General features: G+C 39.7%; 1 protein-coding gene across 2 annotated transcripts in view; it reads left to right on the top strand.

The window, feature by feature from the left end:
- The first annotated feature begins 3,513 nt into the window (after positions 1 to 3,513).
- Positions 3,514 to 20,073, top strand: part of Armh4 (armadillo like helical domain containing 4) — a 123,625-nt gene continuing 107,065 nt past the window's right edge. The window contains exons 1-3 of one of the 2 annotated variants that reach the window (XM_047542475.1): positions 3,514 to 3,641; positions 12,942 to 14,340; positions 18,734 to 18,970. In XM_047542475.1, coding sequence (XP_047398431.1) covers positions 12,999 to 14,340; positions 18,734 to 18,970 — 1,579 coding nt within the window. In that variant the 5' untranslated portion in view covers positions 3,514 to 3,641; positions 12,942 to 12,998. Of the gene's footprint in view, positions 3,642 to 3,918; positions 3,976 to 12,941; positions 14,341 to 18,733; positions 18,971 to 20,073 lie in introns of those variants that run through there. The other variant, XM_047542476.1, reaches the window with a different exon arrangement.

Here is a 20,073-nt window from a genome sequence, read left to right as displayed (position 1 = left end):
AACTGCATACCAAAGACACAATTTTGTAGGCAGTGAAAAGTCAAGTTCATTAGCACTGAAGTCATTTAAAATAGAACATGTCAAGTGTTCTAAGGGTTTTGGATGCAATGAAAACATCCATTAGAATGAATAAAAATGATTTTAACATCATCACCACTTTTTATTTATTCTTTTTGATATATGTCACCATTATTTACATCATCATCATCATAATCATTAAACATTTATTGAATACCCAGAGTGAGCAGAATATACTTAACAATAATTTTGTTAATGCTAAAGTCCACTCCTGGGAATTTCAACTTAAAAAACTAAAAGTAATCAGGGAATTCTCATTGGAGAATTAGAGTCAGGGAATAGTTGGGCAGACAGCATTGGAAGACTCTGAAAATCTTAGATTAATAAACTTTTAGAAAGATCAGGAAGGAAAGACAATCCTTTGCAGTAAGGATTTAATTATCCATTTTGCAAATGACCTCCACTCTACCTAGCAGTTACTGTCCTTCTTCCATGACTGACCTCCTTGTTGGATGCCTTGGAAGCCAGTAAGAGCAACAAAATCCAAGGAAGGAGCTTTAGAGAATTAAAAAATTAAACAAAACAACAACAGCAAAAAGAATTATTTATAAAGCATGAGGGAGGTATTTGGGGAGCTCCCAGGTAAACTCAGCCTCCCAGGAAGATTTTTCCTCCTGGACCTTTTACTTTATTTTGTTCTAGTAACTTAAGCCCTTATTGCTGGTGTAATTTCAAATGAAAACAAAATTGATAAAATTATATTGATATGTTGTGCATGTACAAATATGTAACAACAAATTCCACTATCATATATAATTATAATGCACCAATAAAAAAAGATTTAAAAAATGAAAACAAAACAGTAGTATAGAGCTTGGTGGAGTCCTGCCGGTTGTTTTTCCAAGAACCCTTATAAACTACTTTGGAAGTCGGCCCTGCTCAGGGTCTCCATCTTAGCTTTACAAGACCAGAAACCCAATTTGGGGGGCATCAGAAGTAGATCTGTTAGTAGTACACACATAATCCAGCTCACATAATGCAGAATCACAATTCTGCAGATACTGAGGTTGAACAGACAGGGATGCTCATGTCATCAGAGCCCCACGGCCATGAATATTGGAAATCAAAATGTTGGATGTTTGGTATGTGGGAATTGGACCAAAAAGAATTAGTTGATGTACTGTGAAGTATTTCTACCCCATTTGGTGATTGTATCACCATGGACATCAAGTCTGCATTACCAAGACTTCTCCCCTCTGGGTGGTATTTGCATGGGCACTGTCCCCTCCTGGTTCTTGGGGTTGGTTATACTGGTCTTTGCTACTTCCAACCAATTCCTTTCTGGCACAAAAGCTTTTACTAACCAGGATTAACCAACAGCCCTAACAGATAAAATGCAGGATACCTGGTTACATTTGAATTTCAGATAAACCGCATGTAGTTTTTAGCATAAGTATATCCCAAGTGTCCCATTCAATGTTCGGGATACACTTATGCTAAAAATTACATGTGGTTTATCTGAAATTCAAATTTAATTGGAAATTCTCTATATTTATTTGTTAAATGTGACAACCCCCAAACTGCCTTTCTGAGCTTCCTTGCCTATTACCTTGACTGGTAATAGTTTTAGGTGTTGTAACAATTTTGACACACATGTGAGTGCACACACATACACTTTCTTGTTTTATTCATGAAAAGTTAATAACATTCTTCCCATTTGAGTTTACCGATTTGACTTGCAAAGAATTCTTCTCGCCCTATCATTTGTGCACATGTTGGGGGAAGAGTGGATCTTATTATCCTTGCCATGTACCAACAACAGCTATTGAGATAAATTTCATTAACCAGAGTGGTTTAAAGCTGAATAAACTATTTGGGGTAGGAGAAAGAACTAATACAAATGAGTTCTGATCAGATTTCTTTACTTTTGCTACATAGCTGAAATAATTTGTATCAGGAAATGGGAGACAGGAATTTTACTATGGGAGAAGGATAATCTTGGAGAAGAAAACTTGAGTGTGAAGACAGGTCTGAGGAGTGGTATTCTGTAGTCCAGACTTAGAGTGTCACGTGGCTACTGGTGTCTAAAGGGAAGACTAAGATGCTAGCAAGGAATGCAGAACAAGAGGCAGGAAGATGCCGAAGAAACAGAATATTTCAAATTTGTGAGTAGGGCTGCCCTTAGACAGATGCAGTGGGAGTTGGAATTCCTTCCTTCTGCTGCCGCTCCTATTCTGCTTGACCTTCTGGGCTTAGCAACCAGAACTCAGATTGTTTTTATTAGCGTGATCATATACTTGCATTTGAGTTAAATTCTCCCAAATTTGTGGGCTACCTGAAAAGCTCACAATATTATAGGACACGATTTTTACAAGATGATGTAGTCTGATTTTCAAACTACTGACTTAAAAACGAAATGTTAAAACACAGCTTGGTCAGGTCGATTGTGAATTATCTACACAATGGGTATTGTATCCGGCTGGAAGACCCGGTCCCAAAGCAATGTGATACTTATTACATTGAATACACATAAAAACACATTTTATGGATTCGACTGAATTCCAATCACACTCTCTTCAACAACTCTTTGCTGGCTGCCTTTCTGGAAACAAAAAGCTAATGTATTCTAAAGTGAGGTGGAAGGGATAACAGTGTATCCTGTGCACTGTGTTATCTGTGGGAGCCAAAGACGAACATCTCTGACTTCAAGGTGTTTACGAATAACCATGCGCGATTAAGGCATTATAAAGCAAGGAGTTAATAAGCACAAGACATAATGTAAAGCGCTGTGGGGTTGTTCCAGAATGGGCTTTTGGATTCCTAATACCTCTTTCTTCTCATGATTAGGAGATATAGAAAAAGGATAGAGTCCTTGAGAGATTCAAGAATGGAGGTCATGAATTGCCAGTGACCACATTTGCCATGAGACCTTGAATAAATTACACTGTTTGAGCCTCAGCTTTCTCCCCCGTTAAGGGGGGGATTACATTTACTTGTGCAGATTAAGCATAATGAATAAAGCACCTAGTCTTGTGCCTGGTAGGAGTAATGGATCAATAAACCCCACTTCTTATTAGCACCTATTTTCAACTTTTTCTTTGATTGAGAAGGGAACATTTCCTGTAGAGTTACTTCAAGGGGCATGACTAAGACACACAGTTCTCACAAAGAACGCTCTACAGCCTCCCATTTGTGCCTCTTGCTTTAACTAAGGGCCGGAGAAATTCGGGCTCTTGAGAAAACGTTGCCCTGGTGTTTTTTTTTTTTTTCTGCCACAGAAGCCCAAACGCATCCTGGGCAGGGGGTCTCCGGAGGGGTAAAGTCGCCTGGACCAGAGAAGGAGCCGCCCCCGTGAGGGAACGGAGGCGGGGATGTGGGCGCCGGAGGGGCGTGGGGCGACGGCATCGGGTGTCACAGCCAGCAGAGCTGGGGCGGGCACACCTACCCGCCACCCAATCCCCTGCCGTAGCCGCGGCCTTATGAATAAGCAACGAAGCGAAGCGCCCTCCCCCTGGCGTCCCAGACAGCGGAGGGAGTCGCCGCCGCTGCAGGGGCCGCGGCGGGGATGCAGAGCGCCAGCGCCGCCGCTCTCCTCCGCGCGCTGCTTGGCTGAAAGCGCACAGGTGAGGACGGGCCCGGCTCCTGCCGCTCCGGCAGCCGCGACTGCAGACGTGGCGCCAGGGCAGGGATCGAACCGGAGCCTGGGGCGGCGCGGGGTCGCTCTGGGAGAGGTGTAGTCCCGGGAGCTGTGCAACCGAGGCGCGCCAGGCGTGCGCCCTGCGCCCCCGCCGGAACGCGGTGCCGGGGCGCGGGGTGCACCGGGGCAGCTCCAAATGCGCTGGGCGCGGCGTGCAGGCCTCGGAGGACTCACCGCACTCCTTGCTCCAGCCCAGCCTCCCGGCTGCGCACCAGCGAACGGGCCTTTGTGCTGGCGGAGCTTACAGACTGGCTGCTTTTGTGTGGGTTTTCCCCCTCTTCTTTCTCTCTCTCTTTCCCTCCCCTTGCGATCCTACCTCGTTGGAAGTTCTTGAAGACTACGCTTTACTCCTTTCAAAGCATCGATCTCAGTGTCGCCCGTGCCACTCAGAGCCCAACTCGAGGAAGGATTGGGGGCTGTGGTGGCCACCGAAATGTGAAATATGCCCTGCCACTTTGCAGAAAACAAACAGTTGAGTGTTTAGCGCAGGGATGTCTCGGAGCTTCCTTGCTCAGCCCCCACCTCCCTCAGTACGATGCTCCCTGGAAAGGTCACTTAATTAGGAAGGGGACCTGCGGGTTAGACTTGGAGGAGATGAGTCTCTGCTTCTTGAGACTCGAAGGGTTGAGAGGTGCTGACCAGAGATGCCCAGATGTCGCATGTGCGTTCCGGTCACTGACAGAACCCGACCTGTACAGATTCCAAACATGTAGAACGCTGGCTAGCGAGGAAGCAGAAAAACGTAGGACCCCCAAGAGTTTGGGTTTCTCCAAGAAATTCTTTTGCTTTTCCAAGCCGATTCTTAGCATCTGCCGGGATCTTGGCACCTAATTTCAGTGCAGAATAAATGTGCAAGAAAGCAGAGAAGGTTGCTTTAAAGTGTCTGCCTTCTTTCTTTGGAAGTTTTAGTTTGAAACGTATCAGGGAATGAGGAGTGACTCACAAAACCACTCATAGAACAGCTCTGAAGGATTCTTCTCTGAGGAGCACATTGTGTGGTTAGAATTTGCGTGCCTCTCCTTTCTTTTTCTGTATTTCCTTGAGCATAAGTGATTCTGTTGGGCTGCAAGGAGTCTCCTTCAGTCTAGCAACTTCAGTCATTGACTGACTTCTTTCTACACGCTTGCCAACAGAACCCCATTGGAACATCTATTGAAAGACTCAAAATTGGTGAGGGTTCACGGTATCAGAACATTGTGCTATTTTTTATACCTAGCAGAGATTTAAAGGTTGTTTGACTTGCTCTTCTGATTAAAGTGGAGTTTGTTATATTTGCCATAATAATGAGCCAAGCTCTCATGAAGCAGACTTGATACTGATTGCGTTTTTTCACAAAACTCCCAAGGCTCACCAAGTCTAAGGTAGCTACAGCAACAGAGCCAATTAGGGAGACGTGAATTTGTCTTTGTTTTCATGGAAGGCTTCTTACCATTTATTCCCAGTGTTTCCTGCTAGATTTTTGTACTATCATAATTTGGTATTGCAGAAATGTTTGATACTGAAGTAAGAACACAATCAAAATGAAAAAATCTGGGCTTTTATGTTCTGGGAAATTTTCACTCTTTAAAGGTGACTTTCACCCTTTTTTCAGTAGATGTTTGCTTGAAAAGTTGTGTATGGCATTATAGTTTTGTTAATCAAATTTTATTCTCGCATAAGTAATTCTGAGTTTAATCTGTTAGATGAAAATTCATTCTCTAACGTGTGGTCACTTCTATTTTTCCATATTGTGTTTACTTGGAGATTATAAGAGAAATATATGAATCTAGTTGCAGCTTCCCTTTAAATGCCAACTAGCGCTTAGAGATCTTGCCAAGCAAATGAGGTTTGTGAACCACAATGAACAAAAATAAAGTGTCAAATTAGGTCATTGAAAAGGGTTCTATGATAGCAGTTAACTGATCAAGTTCAATCAGGACAGGATTCTGTAGACACTCTCAGGTCACTTCATCTATGTGAAAAGCTGAAAAGGGAAGCTCCATGGAACTATCTAGGGGAAAAATGGATATTCCAATTGGGACTGATTTTACGGAGGTTTCAAATTGCTCACATTTCTGTAGTTTGAGGGTCATGCATATCAGTATCACCGTAATATGTTTAATATTGCACTCTTAAATTTTTTTGAACTGCTTTCATGTCTATTTTCATTTTTTGTTTCACCCTCCACTGTTGGAAGAAAATAAAACGAGCATTATTATTATTATTGTTTAGCATGAGCATTATTATCCCTATTTTGCCACAATAAAACTGAGCTTTAGTGATTTGCCAGAGCTGGAACTTGAATCTTGTACATAAATATTTTTTAATACCTTCAAGTCCAACTTTTTTTGACAGAGAGAGGATAATGTGCCAGGGGTAATAAGCATGGACACCTTCATTTATTTACATAATTAAACTATAGAGACCAAAGCTAGTGGGCATAATATGGAGAACTTAGCCATGGTCTGTAGGGAGGAGAAAGCACTTTGTTGGTCTTGACCCAAGCATACTTCTCTGCTTTCCTCCTGGGGGACCATATTTTCTTTGTGGTTACTCCATTTTCCCTCTTCCACTGTGATGGAAAATGCTGCTGAAAGGATCATCTGTCATTCCAGCTATTTAATTTATAGTGAAGGATGGTTGCAGCCCAGATCTTAGAGCCATTATAAAAGGCCAGTGACAGTTGTCAATAGCACAGTGAATCAGAAAGTGGTATCTTAATGCCATGTGCCACAGTTGGGTTAATAGGGTTTAGAGTCTTGATAAGTTCAGGTTTAGACAAATGAAATAGTATTGCCGATGAGAGTCTTAGGATAAAAAAAAAAAAAAAAGACAAGACAAGACAATGACAAATGGATCATTGAGAATCAAGAGAAGCACAAATGGGAAAGATTATTAAGACACCAGTCAAGGAGAGGAGTGTTCTTTTTCCTCATAATAGAATCTCTGATTGAATTTTGAAAGGTGTGCTGGTAATTGAGAAGCAAGTTGATCTGAAGCTTGTTGTCTGAGACTGCTGATCTATTGTGTGTGTGTGTGTGAAATAAACTCTGAAAACCTAAAATATAGCAGAAATGAGAATACATAAATTATCGCTGTTATTGAAAGGGCACATTGACTAAATAGCCAAAATTAACTATGGACTGAACGGAACATACAGTTAAAGAAGGTTAGACCATGAAATGTCATTGGCCATCTTACAATACAAGATAGAGACTCTGAACATTTGTTTTCCCATCCTTCAGTGATTATTTACATTCACTATGCCAGCAAATATTTATTGAATACCTCCTCTATCTACCTACCAGTGTTAATAATTATAGGGCAAACAAAGGAAGCTCAGAGACTGGTGTTTATGTGGAAGGGACGATCTTATTTGAGGTGACAAGACTTGATGATTTGTACTGGAGGAGCTCAGAGAAGGTGGGAAGAGAATGCGCCAGGCATTTTTGTGACAGCAGTTATCTGGGGGCCAGGGCTTGCATATCTGGGGTAAGGAGGAAACGGGTGTTGGGGCTAGTGTCGTGCTATGAGCAACTCTTAGGAGCCTGAGATGAGTGTGGCATATAAGAGGGGACGGTACCTGGCTGGGAATAGTTCTTGTACTCGACCCTGGTGGAGTGAGATTTGTTTAATAGATGTGGTGTTTGGCAATGGTACATTTAGGGATATGACATGGTGTGTTTTGTGAAGGCAGAGAGTTGAGGTGGCAAAAGCAGGGACTTTGAAGTCTGACAGAATCCAAAAGATCAAAAACAGATGCTATCACTGAAGTGAATTATGCTCTGTGTCTATAGATTTCTCATCTACAAAAATGGGGTAATGTTGTTTGATTCATTCTGTTATTGTAAATTTATGATTACACAAATGGTATGCCTTTACTCCATGTACAGAGAAACAACATATATCCCATTTGTTTACAATAAAAAAAAAATGGGGGATCATGGTAGTACCTACCTTTTCAGGTTGTTGTAAGGATTAAATGATTTCCATGGTCCTGTCTAACACTTGGCACACGGCGTCCTCAAAGAGTAGTCATTTTGATTGATTATTGTCATTTTTATTCTGAAGAATAAACCATCTGGACTGTATGAGATGAATTAGAGAGGAGAGAGTGGGGACAGGGTCACCGATTAAGATGCAATTAAATTAATGACAATCCAATGAGGTGACTAGAAGGGATGATTCCAAGAGACATTATGAGGGAAGACTCAGAGAAGTTGTGAATCAGACATGTAAGAGGAGTTCAAACTGACACTAAGGTGCCGATGAAGATGGTTTATGCTTGAGGTGGCGTTCAAGTAGATGCTGCCTCTGAAAGATGAAGAAAGACCTGGAATTTGAAGGTCATCTGTCGGTGTATCTGAGTTGCAGATGTCTTCCTACTGCTGTCCCTACAGACTGTTTTTTCTAGTTCTTTTACAGTTCAGGCTTTGCTTTGAATAGTGTGGAGAAGGAGAATATGACCTCAAATACTCGAAGGTAGAAAAGGCTTGCGTTCACCCCCACTGTCTTTCCAGTTAACAGTGAAAATCAGATTAGGCATCTTTCCTCACCCCACACTAGTTACTTACAATATTTGTAAAGGAAAAGCAGATTGTCACCAGTTTACTGTATTAGGGCAATGTTCATGTTCCTTCTATATTATACACGAAACTCAATTTACCTTGGAGAGAGTAGCTTTGTCATCATGAGAATGGTTTAACATGCTGGTTTCCCTTTTGTGTGTTCAGTTTGGTAACACACTCACATAGCATTGTCCATTTCAGTTGGAAAAACATTGACCAAGTATTTAGAAAATCTGAATAAGTCCAAGGCTAAGACTGTTATTTTTTATGTCGTCTTTCATTTGTCTTTGAAACTTGAATCTGCCTGGACTTGACAAAGAAACAGACTCTGGACTGGATCTATTTAAGATTGTCAAAGATAACGCTTGACAGAAGAGCTTATCTGCCTGCTGGTGGCAGAAATGCAGTAAATTGTTCGAGGCCTGCCAAACCATTAGGATACCTTGATAGTGAATGACAGACACAGTGCTCCGGACTTGCTCTGAAGGGGATGCTTTTAAAGCTATTTGAAGCTAATATCCACTATCAGAAACTTGGTTCGAGTTTATTTATCTGAATTAATTTGCATTGACAGATACAGTGAAGAGAAAGCAGCATCCAAAGACACAGCATGAAGGAAAAGAAAGAAAAGTGTTCTTTTTGTTTGCTTGTTAAATATTCTTATGACTGAGTTAATTTAAGACACAGAATTCTAATAAGCAACGAAATCTTCCCTCTTTCCACCTCTCACAGCGAAGCAGGCTGTAGACATTCATCTATTTGTTCAGCCAATATTTACTAAGCATTTCCTCTGTGCTGGGCACTTGGCCACATAAGGTTTAAGTGTTCAGGAAAAAAGAAAAGGCCTGTACCCTTCGAAATATGGTTGCAGATGGTTATTTAGGTTGAGGTTTATTGTCATTGAATTGACAATGGTCATTCTTTTCTTATTTATTTTCTAATGTCATGCAACTCCCATTGTGGGATACCAAACTCATGAGAGCAGCTAGGTGAACTTGCTCTGGGCTTTGAGAGATGAAGAAAGACCTGGAGCTTGAAGGTCATCTGCCAATTTATCTGAGTTGCAGATGTGTCCCCTGCTACCGTTCCTACAGGCTGTCTTTTCTCCTTTTAAAGTTCAGGCGAAGCTTTGAACAGTGGGGAGAAGGAGCATGTGGCCTCAACACATAGCTGTAGAAAAGGCTGGTGGTTCACTCTCACTTTTTCACTGTAATTGGATTAAGAAAGCAGGTGGCCAGTACTTAATCACAGAAGGAAAGTCTTTTAGAGCGATGGAGAATTCCCTTTACACAAAAACTCTGAAACTCAAGATGTAGATGAAAATAAGACCTTGAAGGAAAATTCTCTTCTGGAAAGGCAATTGAGGCTATATTAAATCTTTATTCTTTGTTCCCTTCCCCCTCAATTGGATTTTGTTCATAAAATTCTTCTCTCAGCCCACATGACTGCAAAACATAAAATGTGCACCACCTGCTCAGTCATGTGGTTGTCTCACCTCCTTGATGGCAGAATTGTGGAAGTATTTGTATTTCCATTTTATGTCACCTAGACAGGAAAATAGAATCATGAAGGTAGAGGAGATTTCAAAGGTTATTTTGTTTAACTCCTGGTTTTGTTGGAGGAGAAGTCACTTGCCCAGGATCACATATGGCAAGTTTTAACAACAAGAAGAGTAAAATTCAGAAAACATTGTTCTGATGCCAGTCTGTGTTCATCTAAACTTCGTGATGGTGTGGGTTTTTCAGGTTTTTATACAGAAGCACAGAATCATGTAGAACAAACTTTTAGGCCACACCTGTGATCTTTTAGGATGTTTAGAAAGATTTTATTGAATGAGCAAAGTATTTGTTCAGGAACAAAAAGCTGTCTTAACAGATCTGAAATTAACTAGAGAAGCTTTTTTTTTTTTTTTTTTTTTTTTTTTTTTTTTTGTACTGGGGTTGAACCCAAGGACACCTTATCATTGATTTACATCCCTAGCCCTTTTAATTTTTTTTTTCTTTTTGAGACAGGGACCCACTAAGTTGCTGAGGCTCTTGCTAAGTTACCCAGGCTGGCCTTGAACTTGCCATCTTCCCGACTCAGCCTCCCAAGTAGCTGGGATTACAGGTGTGTGCTACTGAGTCTACTTGGAAGGTACTGTAGAGTTCTATAGCTTTTTTGTCTTTTCAGATATATAGATATAGTTTCATAGTTCAGCTTATCTATACAGACATTCAAAGATGTAGTTTCAGTTGCTGTGAACACGCATGCTTCATAGCTCTCTCAAATATTTTCCTTTTAAGGAAGAAAAATAGAGGCAGTGAGCCAAACGCTACAAAGATCTTTTACCTGTGAACTGAGATGTCTTCTGACTTGTCTAAAGTGTACTGAGTTGCCTTGGTACATGCTATTCCATTTTTCTCCTTTATCTTTCTCATATCTTCTCCTTTTAAAATGATGCTAGCTCCAGACATCAGGGTGCATGTCTGTAATTCCAGGAGCTTGGGAGGCTGAGGTGAGAGGATTGAAGTTCGAAACCAACCTCACAACTTAGGGAGGCCCTAAGCAACTTAGTGAGACCCATTTCAAAATAAAAAAATACAAAGGACTGGGGGTATGGCTCAGTGGTAAAAAAGCCCCTGGGTTCAATCCCCGTGTCCCCCCCCAAAGAAACCCAAAACTAGTTACCTGTATATAAAATAAAATTGTTTCGAACCTCTATTCTACCACTGGAGAAACAGCATCCTTCTCATCACATCTGGATTCTATGTTTCTCCTAGTCACCTCTGGCTTCAGTTTTCTTTTATTGTTGACTTCATGATCCTTTATAAGCTTTTCCTTTTCTTCACGTGGTGTCATGATTTGTCACTCTCTTCCCATATTTCCCCCAAAGACTGTGAATTCAAGATTTCTGTGTGACAAACTATCCTCAAATTTAGTGGCCTAAACAACAACTCTTTCTACTTTCGTACCATTTCTGTGCATCAGGAATTTGAGAATAGCGTAGCTGGTTGGTTCTGGCTAACGATCTCTCAAGAAATTTCATTGGTGCTAGAAGGCCTGAGGCTCAGATGACTACTCAGGTGGGACAGGAAGCCTCAGCTCTGCACCCATGGATTCCTTTTTTCTCATATAAAAAAATTCAACCTTCTTTTGGTCTTTGCTGTCTAGATCATGCCCTGAGCACTTGACCTTTTTTTCTGTCTTAAAAGGACCTTTCAGACTAAATGGGATAACGTATGAAAGCTTTGAAATTCTAAAGGGGATAAGGCCCCATGAACATGTGAATGTCTGTATTTCACAAGTGCACATCATGAGCTTAACCGAGAGAGTTTAATGATTAGACATGAAAGAAAGCAAAGTGTAGCTTTTGTAAAGACAAGGTTTTTACTTTAGAATTTCAATTCTAAGGTTTACTTTTCTAGAAAACCTACAGCATCTTTGAGGTTTTTTTCTTCTTTTTTCTTTTTTGTTATGCTGGGGATCAACATTTGAGAATTTTCTGATGATGGGAAGAGAAGGGGGCCTACTCGGAAAACAGATGAGAAGAATGAGAACCTTTAAATTTTGGGGGAAATTAGCAGTTTGTAGATAGTTTTAGTTGTCAGAAGAATATGAATCATTTATTTGAAAGAATATAATAAATCTTAATCTTGCAATAATGGTTATTCAGTAAGGATTGCTAATTTTAAAATGTATTTTTTTCTAAAAATACATTTACTTACATTGCTTAATTACATCCTTTCTAATTTATAAATTTTGAAATATGAAGGTTTTTGCTATGATTTTTATAGTTGTTTCAGAGAACAAGAAATGATTTAGCATTTTAAAGACATTTTAATTGAAAATCATTTAAATGTTTTTTTAAATTCTTGAAAGCAACTGATATTCAGTATTTTATGATGATATTTAACAGGTTTTAAAACATATTTGTTAGAGTCCTTTTGTACTGCTACAGCAAAATACCACAAACCGGGGAGCTTATATTCAATTCCCAGGATCAAAACAAAATCCCAAAACTCCAAATTGATTTCTCATAGTTTGGGAGGTTGTTCAAGATCAAAGCACCAGCAGATTTGATGTCCAGGTAAAGGGACTGGCCCATTGAAGGCAACTTTTCATGTGTTGTCACGTGGTGGAAGAGGTGAGGGTGTGATTGGAGACTCTTTTATAGAGGCACCAGGCCATTCATCAGGGCTGCCTTCTTGACTTCCCACAGGCGATTAGATTTTAACATATGAATTTGGGGGTGGAGTGGAGATATAAGCCTTCCAACTGTGGCAACACTTAAAAAGTTCTTTGAACGAATGTGTAACTTTTACTTTCTGTGTCCTGGGCACGTAGCTATTTCCGAGTCATTTGACTTCATGATTATTAGAGGACTTGGGATAAGATATTGTAAATGTGACTTCAAGGATAGTTTATTTCAAGTAGGTGTTTGAGAAACAGTGAACTTAATACTTGAACTGTGTGTACTTTTTTTCTAGGGAGCTTCAAGTTAAATGAGCTACAGAATTCAGCAGGGAAAAATGAACTGGGTTATCCATGTCCCAAGGGTACAAAGAAATAGAACAGCCGTCTCTTATATACCGTCTCTGTGTGTGAAGTTAAGCATTATTTTACCTATGGTTTAAGTTACAGAGACTTATTTACAAAATATATTTATATGACAGTTTGATATGCTTTATTTTCTGCAGGACTCAATTACTGGAATTGTCAACTCTACCAATTTATAGGCACATTTCTCTTCCACTATGAGCAGACCAATTGTATCAAGCATTTGTCTGGCTTTCTGTAGCCTTCTTTTTCTCAACTTTGCCACACAATGTCTGGCCTTCCCCAAAATGGAAAGAAGAGAGTCAGTACATATTGGTGCAGAAAAATGGCAGTCTGAGAGGATGAACACAGATGACCTAGAAAATACCTCCATTACTCCAAAACAAACTCCCCAGCTGGTGTTCTCTGAAGAAGATCCAATGGTGGTGTCAGCAGGAGTATCAGCAGTTCCATTAAATGAAGTACTCTTGTTTAACAAAGAAACCCATCCCACAGGAGCTGGGCTCCAGCAGTCTAACAACCCTGTTCTTTCCACTGCTACCGAGCCAGTGGTTCCAGCAGGTGACCAAGTACTTGGTTCCAGCCAGCCAGAGAGAATGCCTCCTGAAAGCAGACTTTCCAAGACCATGTTAACTAGCCCTATCACTGGGACTGCCTCTCTGAATGCTGACGAAGAGGAACCCTTTAGCAGTACCGTCATTCAGCCGGTTGCAGAAGGGACCACAGAAGCAACACCAGGTTTTCTGAAATATGTGAACCATCAACTGTTTGCAACTGAAAGTCAGGAAGGAGTTAGTCTGGAGCATTCTCCTCCATCCTTTAAGAATACTGAAGAAATGCTAACCACCAATCCAAGAACCGGGAGATTTGAAGCAGACTTAAACCAGAGAACAACTTCTTTTCCTGGTGCTGAGCCTGGCAGCCTCCTATTGGATGGGGAGAAGCTCTTGCAGAAGACAGCTGATAATACCCAGGCTACTGCCACCAAGCACTTGCCGGTGACTTCTGAGTATGCCCTGAGTGTTGGACCAGAAACTGATAGCCTGCTGGGAGTCCCAGAAGTCACAGAGAGTGTCAGCAGAGCCGTTCCAGCTGCCTCTGTCTTAAGTGATGAGTGGGATGACACCAAGCTGGAGACTGTAAGCCAGATACGGACCGCAATGCTGGGAGACAACACAGAGACTCAGGTGAGAATGGAGCCCTTGCAGATAGAGAGCCATGAGGGGACTGAAGAGGGTCGGCCTTTGACAGAGGCTGTAGCAGTGGCCGCGGGGCTGCCTGAAAGGGAAACACATATGGGGACAGCCCTGCTCATAGCGCAGGGGGATGAGAAGTCACCTGCCTTCACCGATCAAAATCCCTTCACTCCCATGGGTCTGATGGAAGATTCTGAAGTTTTCTCTGTGCATGCGTTCCAAAGTGTGGAAGACTTTGCGGAATCAACAAAGGAAAACAGCGCCATGTTTCTGTCAGAGACTACTGTGTCCATCTCCGAATATGAGTCGGAGGCATATCAGCTGTTGGGAAATGCATTGAAAGGTAAAAGAAAGAAAGAAAGAAAAAACAAACAAACTTTGTTTAATTTTGAAATCTTTCAATTTGGTTTTATTTTTAATGGCAATTTAGAAATAAATTATCAAAGTTTTAATGAATAAAGTATTCACATCAAGTCAATGCATTTGATAGAAGATTACACCAAACTGTAACTCCTGCAAATAGACCAGGAGTCTTTAATTGGGGATAGCTTTGCCCCACCCCCACTCCTACTCCCTGCCTCATGGGACATTTAGTAATGTTTGGAGACTTTTCTAATTTTTATAACTGAGGTTTCCTACTGGTGTTTAGTGAATAGAGGTCATGGTTGCTGCAGAACATCCTTTAATACGTGGGACAGGACCCCCACCGCACCCCCAACAAAGAGTCATTCAAGGCAATATATGAATAGCATTGAAGTTGAGAAACCCTGATATTGATGGATAGTTTTCAAACATATTCTTGTGAAATGTATAAATATACAAGAAAAAGTGAAAATGTTAACCATATACTTAGTGTAATGTGGGATATTTATGTATGCATTGTTGTAACATATATTCACATCTCTGATATTTCTTACAAAAAAGCTCTAGGTAAGATTTATCTCATAGTTTTAACCATATGATTCCTCTGACTTTATTTACCCTTAAATAAATCATCTAAGAATAAGTGGGGAAGGGGCGCATAAATCATCTGCTGGCTTGATTCCACATTTCCTACTTTTTCTTGGCCTTTTTATCTGTGAATCTTACAAGCTGACAAGCCTTATGTTTGTTGTCGATGGGTAATGTTTTTCTTTTATTATGTGTGCTTAGATAACAGTGTTGGAAAGGAAAAACTTAGCATAGCGTGTATTTGCTCATTTCAAATTGTTTTGGAACATGTACAGCATTTTACATCAGCCAAGTAGCTCAATTAGTAGAAAATATCAAATTTATAATATGTTTTATAAAGCATTATTGGGATTTAATTAAAATGACAGATCATTTGATAAGTGATAAAAGGAAGATTGAGTTTTATATATCTAATAGGTTTTTAAAGACTGAAAGAACTGTTATATTGTAAATTTTTGTAGAAACTTCCAAAAATGTCTTATATATAGTTTTTTTAGTGATGTTAAGAGAGTTGGGTTCACATGACCATGAAGATATTAGATATGACTGAACAAGTTTACTTCAAGTTTCTGTAGCATGTATAAGATATTTCTGGAGCATTAAGTCAGTCGGCGATTATGCATTGCACAATTGAATCCCCGATTCTTACATACTAGTCTTGCATTAGCTTCTGTAGATAGAGGCTAAAAAGTAAAATGGATTTGATACTTATCTGATTATTTTGGTTACCCAGCATGTTCGTTAGTTATAACCACTTCTCTTAACTACAGCCTTTAACAGGCAACTTCTTTTTATTCTCAGAGCAGAGCATAATACCTGGTCCATGGTAGGTGTTCAATAAGCATCAGTTCAGTGGATGGGTAAATACAGACCCAATCAGACTGGGATCATCAGATCTGATTGCTTATCTTGCCCAAATTAATCAAACAGTTTTACCATGTTCTTTGTAGAGAGAAGAATAGTCAATTACCTTCATTTAATTTTCTTGGTCTCTAAGAGTTAGAGAATACAAAAGTTGCTATTATTTACAACAGTGGTTATAGAATAACCAAACTTTTTCTATCTGTTTTCCGATGATTATAACTTTTTGTTTTTTTTTTTTCCTGAAGGAAATAACCCAAATGCCAATCACTTTAGGGCCCAGGGACCACTGAGGACATTATCTTTTTCGGGATATGCAATGATTTTTGGTGTTTTGGACATGATTAACAGATGAGTACTTTGGGATTATAGTCAGTCCTCAGATTCATCTGGTTCAACTGGAGAACAGGTTTTAAAAATATTCTATAATGAGTATCATATTCTTTTTTTACAGGAGATAGGAAGAGTGGGAGATGTTGGGAAATTCCTATTACTGTTGAAAGTTCCCATTCCTATTTTTGGTTCTCTTCTTCAGCAGTCATTGTTTGTAAAGAGCTATGCATTTTGACATTTCTTGTTCTTCCATAAAACTAAGAACATAGGCTATATATGTATTTTTTACATATTCTCCAAAATATTTATTCTACATTCAAAACCGAGGACAATAGGGAGAACACAGGGTACTTAAAATGATAAAACTATATTGTTTTCTTGTGACAGACAGAGCATTGTCCTAGGTCCTAGAGATACCAAAGGGCAATGGATCCTGGCTGTCAGGAGATGCACAGTCTTAGTGAAGAAAGAGAAGGGAAAAGCTTAAACTATGGTATAAAAAGCAGACACGAAACTCATGTTAAGAGCTAAGTCACTTTCCTTGTTCCATAATCAGATCTATCAAAAGTAAAAATCTCTAGAATTCAAAAGAAAATACAGTTCAAATTGGATGGGTACCAAGGAAAGGAAGTACTTTTACAAAAAGCATATACCATTTGAAAGCAAATAATTTTTTTTAGTCTAGTCCTTTGTTGGGGTCCTCTCTGCCACTTGCCATGTGGAGGAGAAAAGGGTTAACTGCCAGAGGAGGATGTTGGTGGTTTTTCTATTACCCAAAAAACTTATCTACTCAATGAACACATAAAAGCCAATGCTCTTTTTATGAGAGAGGGTGTGATGGGTCTGGCCATACCAGCTCTGGTCTCTTACAACACAACATGGAATTGCCCAACTCTCCTTTACTTATAATATACAGATAAAGGGGGCAAGGACTGGGAGGAGCTTCTTCTGTGATGGACAGGATAGGGTGGAGTTAGGGGAGCCATCCTTTTAGGGGGAAGATTCCAGAAGGAGACAGGGAACCACTCCCACACAGCGCCACACACTTCCCTGCAGTTCCTAGAAGCCAGGCCTCTGCGTCCCAAGGCTCAACCTAGTCTGATTCTATAAGGGCAGCTTCCTTTATTTTATAATTAAGGAAATAAGAATCAAACTATACCATACCAGCTAATTTACTAATAGATCCATAAATATATCTCCTAATCAAAGTTTATTAATCTTCTATTATATCATACTATCTCAGTACTTTTCAATTTATAAGGAATTTTTTTTAACAGTACTTTTTGTATTTTATTTATGTGGAATTTTTTTGTTTTCATATATTCTGAATATAATTAAGACAAAGTAGCTGTAAGATAGGTTTTACATGGGTTTTGATGAAATCATTTATGTTTTATAATGATCTGCAAACTGTCAGTGGTCCTCAAATCTGACCACACTAGATCAACTAGATCAACTAGAGAGTTTTACAATGAATTGTTTATTTGCTAAGTAGTTGAAATCTTCAGCATAGTCCCTCCCTAAGAAGATGGCAAGTATTGGTCCTTACAAAAAGTCTTTAATAATGTATTTGAGGAAATTGCAATGTTGTAAAGAAGGTGGACCTATGACAGATAATGCACACTCTATAGCTCTGTTTCATTCCCTTTTTGGATCTAAAAGAAAATACGAATATTCTCCATATCATTCCTTGGGCATAGTTAGCACAGTGGTTAAAAGGCCTAGCTGTGTGTAACTGTAGGCAGCTTCCTTAGCTTTTTCGAACTTAAGTTGTTCTATAAAATGGGGCAATAATAGATGGTATTTATTGAATACTACTAAGTACTGGTGTGTACAGTGTTTTACCTGTGTTATCTGATTTAATCTTTGTAAGAACTCTATGAGATCTGTTAATATCCCCATTTTATAGCTGAGTAAACTCAAGGTCGAGAGATGTTAAGTTTACGATTAGGATCACAGCTGGTAAGTGACTGAGTGAGAATTCAGAGCTAGTTTAACTGACTCTCTAGCCCTCATTTTGATCCTAGGATATACAGCTTCCAGGGAATAGTATTTGTATCCATCTCCCCCTAGTACATGTGGGAGGAAAACATAAGACAGTGCACACCTTGCACTTAGTACTGTGTGTGTGGCTCATAATAGAAACTCAGTAAATATGAGTTATTGTAATATTATTCTTTTATTTTAAAATGCTAACTTCCCTGTCCCCTTCAGAAATGCAAATGTGAAAATTAATATACCCAAATGCTTCTGAGAATTTTTTTAGCGTAACTTAGTTCTGTATGATTTGTTTCTTAACAAACCCATTATGTTAATATTCAAATGTGTCTGGGAGGAAGCACAGCTGTTGTTCTTCCTGCTTTGTTTTGGATTTTATTCTAGTTTTTTACATTAATTTCTCTCTGTCTTTGATTCATGACTCCTGAAAGCAGAAATAACAACATTCATTCATTGACCTTTTATTTCTGAGTTCTCCTTTAGTTTTTCCAATAAAATAGTGATCTGCCTCCCTGCCCCTCAATCTATTAATTACACAGCAAGTTTAAAGTATGGGTATTTGGTCTATTTTAAAATATTTCTCCCCTTTTAAGACATCATCACTCAAGAGATGACAACAGCTACTCAAGAACCAGAAGCCATTTTACCCTTGGTGACACAAGAGCAGGTCACCAGAGACAGTGGAGAGACTGAGGAAGGCAAGGAGTCCCCTTCTCCTGCCTCTGATGTTCCTGATGTTACTCAGCTGTCCAGACAATGGGAGCCTCTGGCCACTACAGTGTCAACCACAGCTGTCCCTTGGTCTCCCGAAGTTACCCCTGCTGCAGAAGGTAAGTTATAAGGAACAAAATGTGGCAGCTGACCTTGTCACCAGCATACATGCATACATCCCACCTGGAAAGGTGGAGGAACTTTCTTGTTTGTAGAGATATGGCACAGCCTAGAAGGACAGAGGGTTCATTTCCAAGTAAAATCTCCTGGTGGCTTGCCTCTGGGCCCTTGGAAGGCTGGATCTCTCAAGAACTGCCTCCTCCTTCCACAACACTGCTTTTGGGAGCCGGGGTGGGGAAGGTACTGCAAGGACCTGGATGTGGCTGTCACTAGCATTGTGGACTCAAGCCAGTTTCTTAACTTCTGTAAGAGTTGTTTTGTTCATTTCTCAATAATGCCCACCTGTCTTACAGGTTATTTGGTAGATTTGAAATAATGTGTACAAAGTGCTTTCTGTATAGCAGGCTCTCAAATGTTCCGATCTCTTAAAGGCAAAGCAGTTTTCAAATCTGACTTATTATCAGAATTCCTTGGAAATTTTAACAATGATTATTTTAAAGAGCGTTCCTTTTGGATCTCCGTCTTATCATTTGTCCAAGTAAGGTTTACTTTTATAAATTTATTGCATTATTTTTAACAATGTAATAAATAATTTTAATCCTACTTCCTACCCCTCCACCACCTGCAAACAAAACAAAACAAAAACTAAGACTTTGACAATAACCTACAGGAAACCCTATGACTCTTTGCATCTCAACTTGTTCTTCTCCTGATTGTTACCTATCATCCTGAATCTCGTTTTCATAATTGACTCCACTTTCTCCCCCCATTCCCAGTTTTATTGCATTTATTACATACTTCTGTATGTAAATATTTAAACATTTAAAAAATGGCTTATTTATTTTTGGTACTGGGGATTAAGCCACGAGATGCTTTGCCATTGAGCTACTTTCCCTGCCATTTTTATTTTTCATTTTGAGACAAAATCTTGCTAAATTGCTGAGGCTGACCCTGAACTTGTGATCCTCCTGCCTCAGCTTCCTGAGTTGTTGGGATTACAGATGCACACCACCACATCTGGCAAAATTTTTAGAAAAAAAAAATTAGTTGTTTTTTGGGCTGGGGTTGTGGCTCAGTGGTAGAGCACTTGCCTAGCATGTGT

The sequence above is a fragment of the Sciurus carolinensis genome, chromosome 2, assembly GCF_902686445.1.
Source record: "Sciurus carolinensis chromosome 2, mSciCar1.2, whole genome shotgun sequence".
In the NCBI taxonomy this organism is placed as follows: Eukaryota; Metazoa; Chordata; class Mammalia; order Rodentia; family Sciuridae; genus Sciurus; species Sciurus carolinensis.
This window is presented reverse-complemented; position numbering and strand designations above follow the sequence as displayed.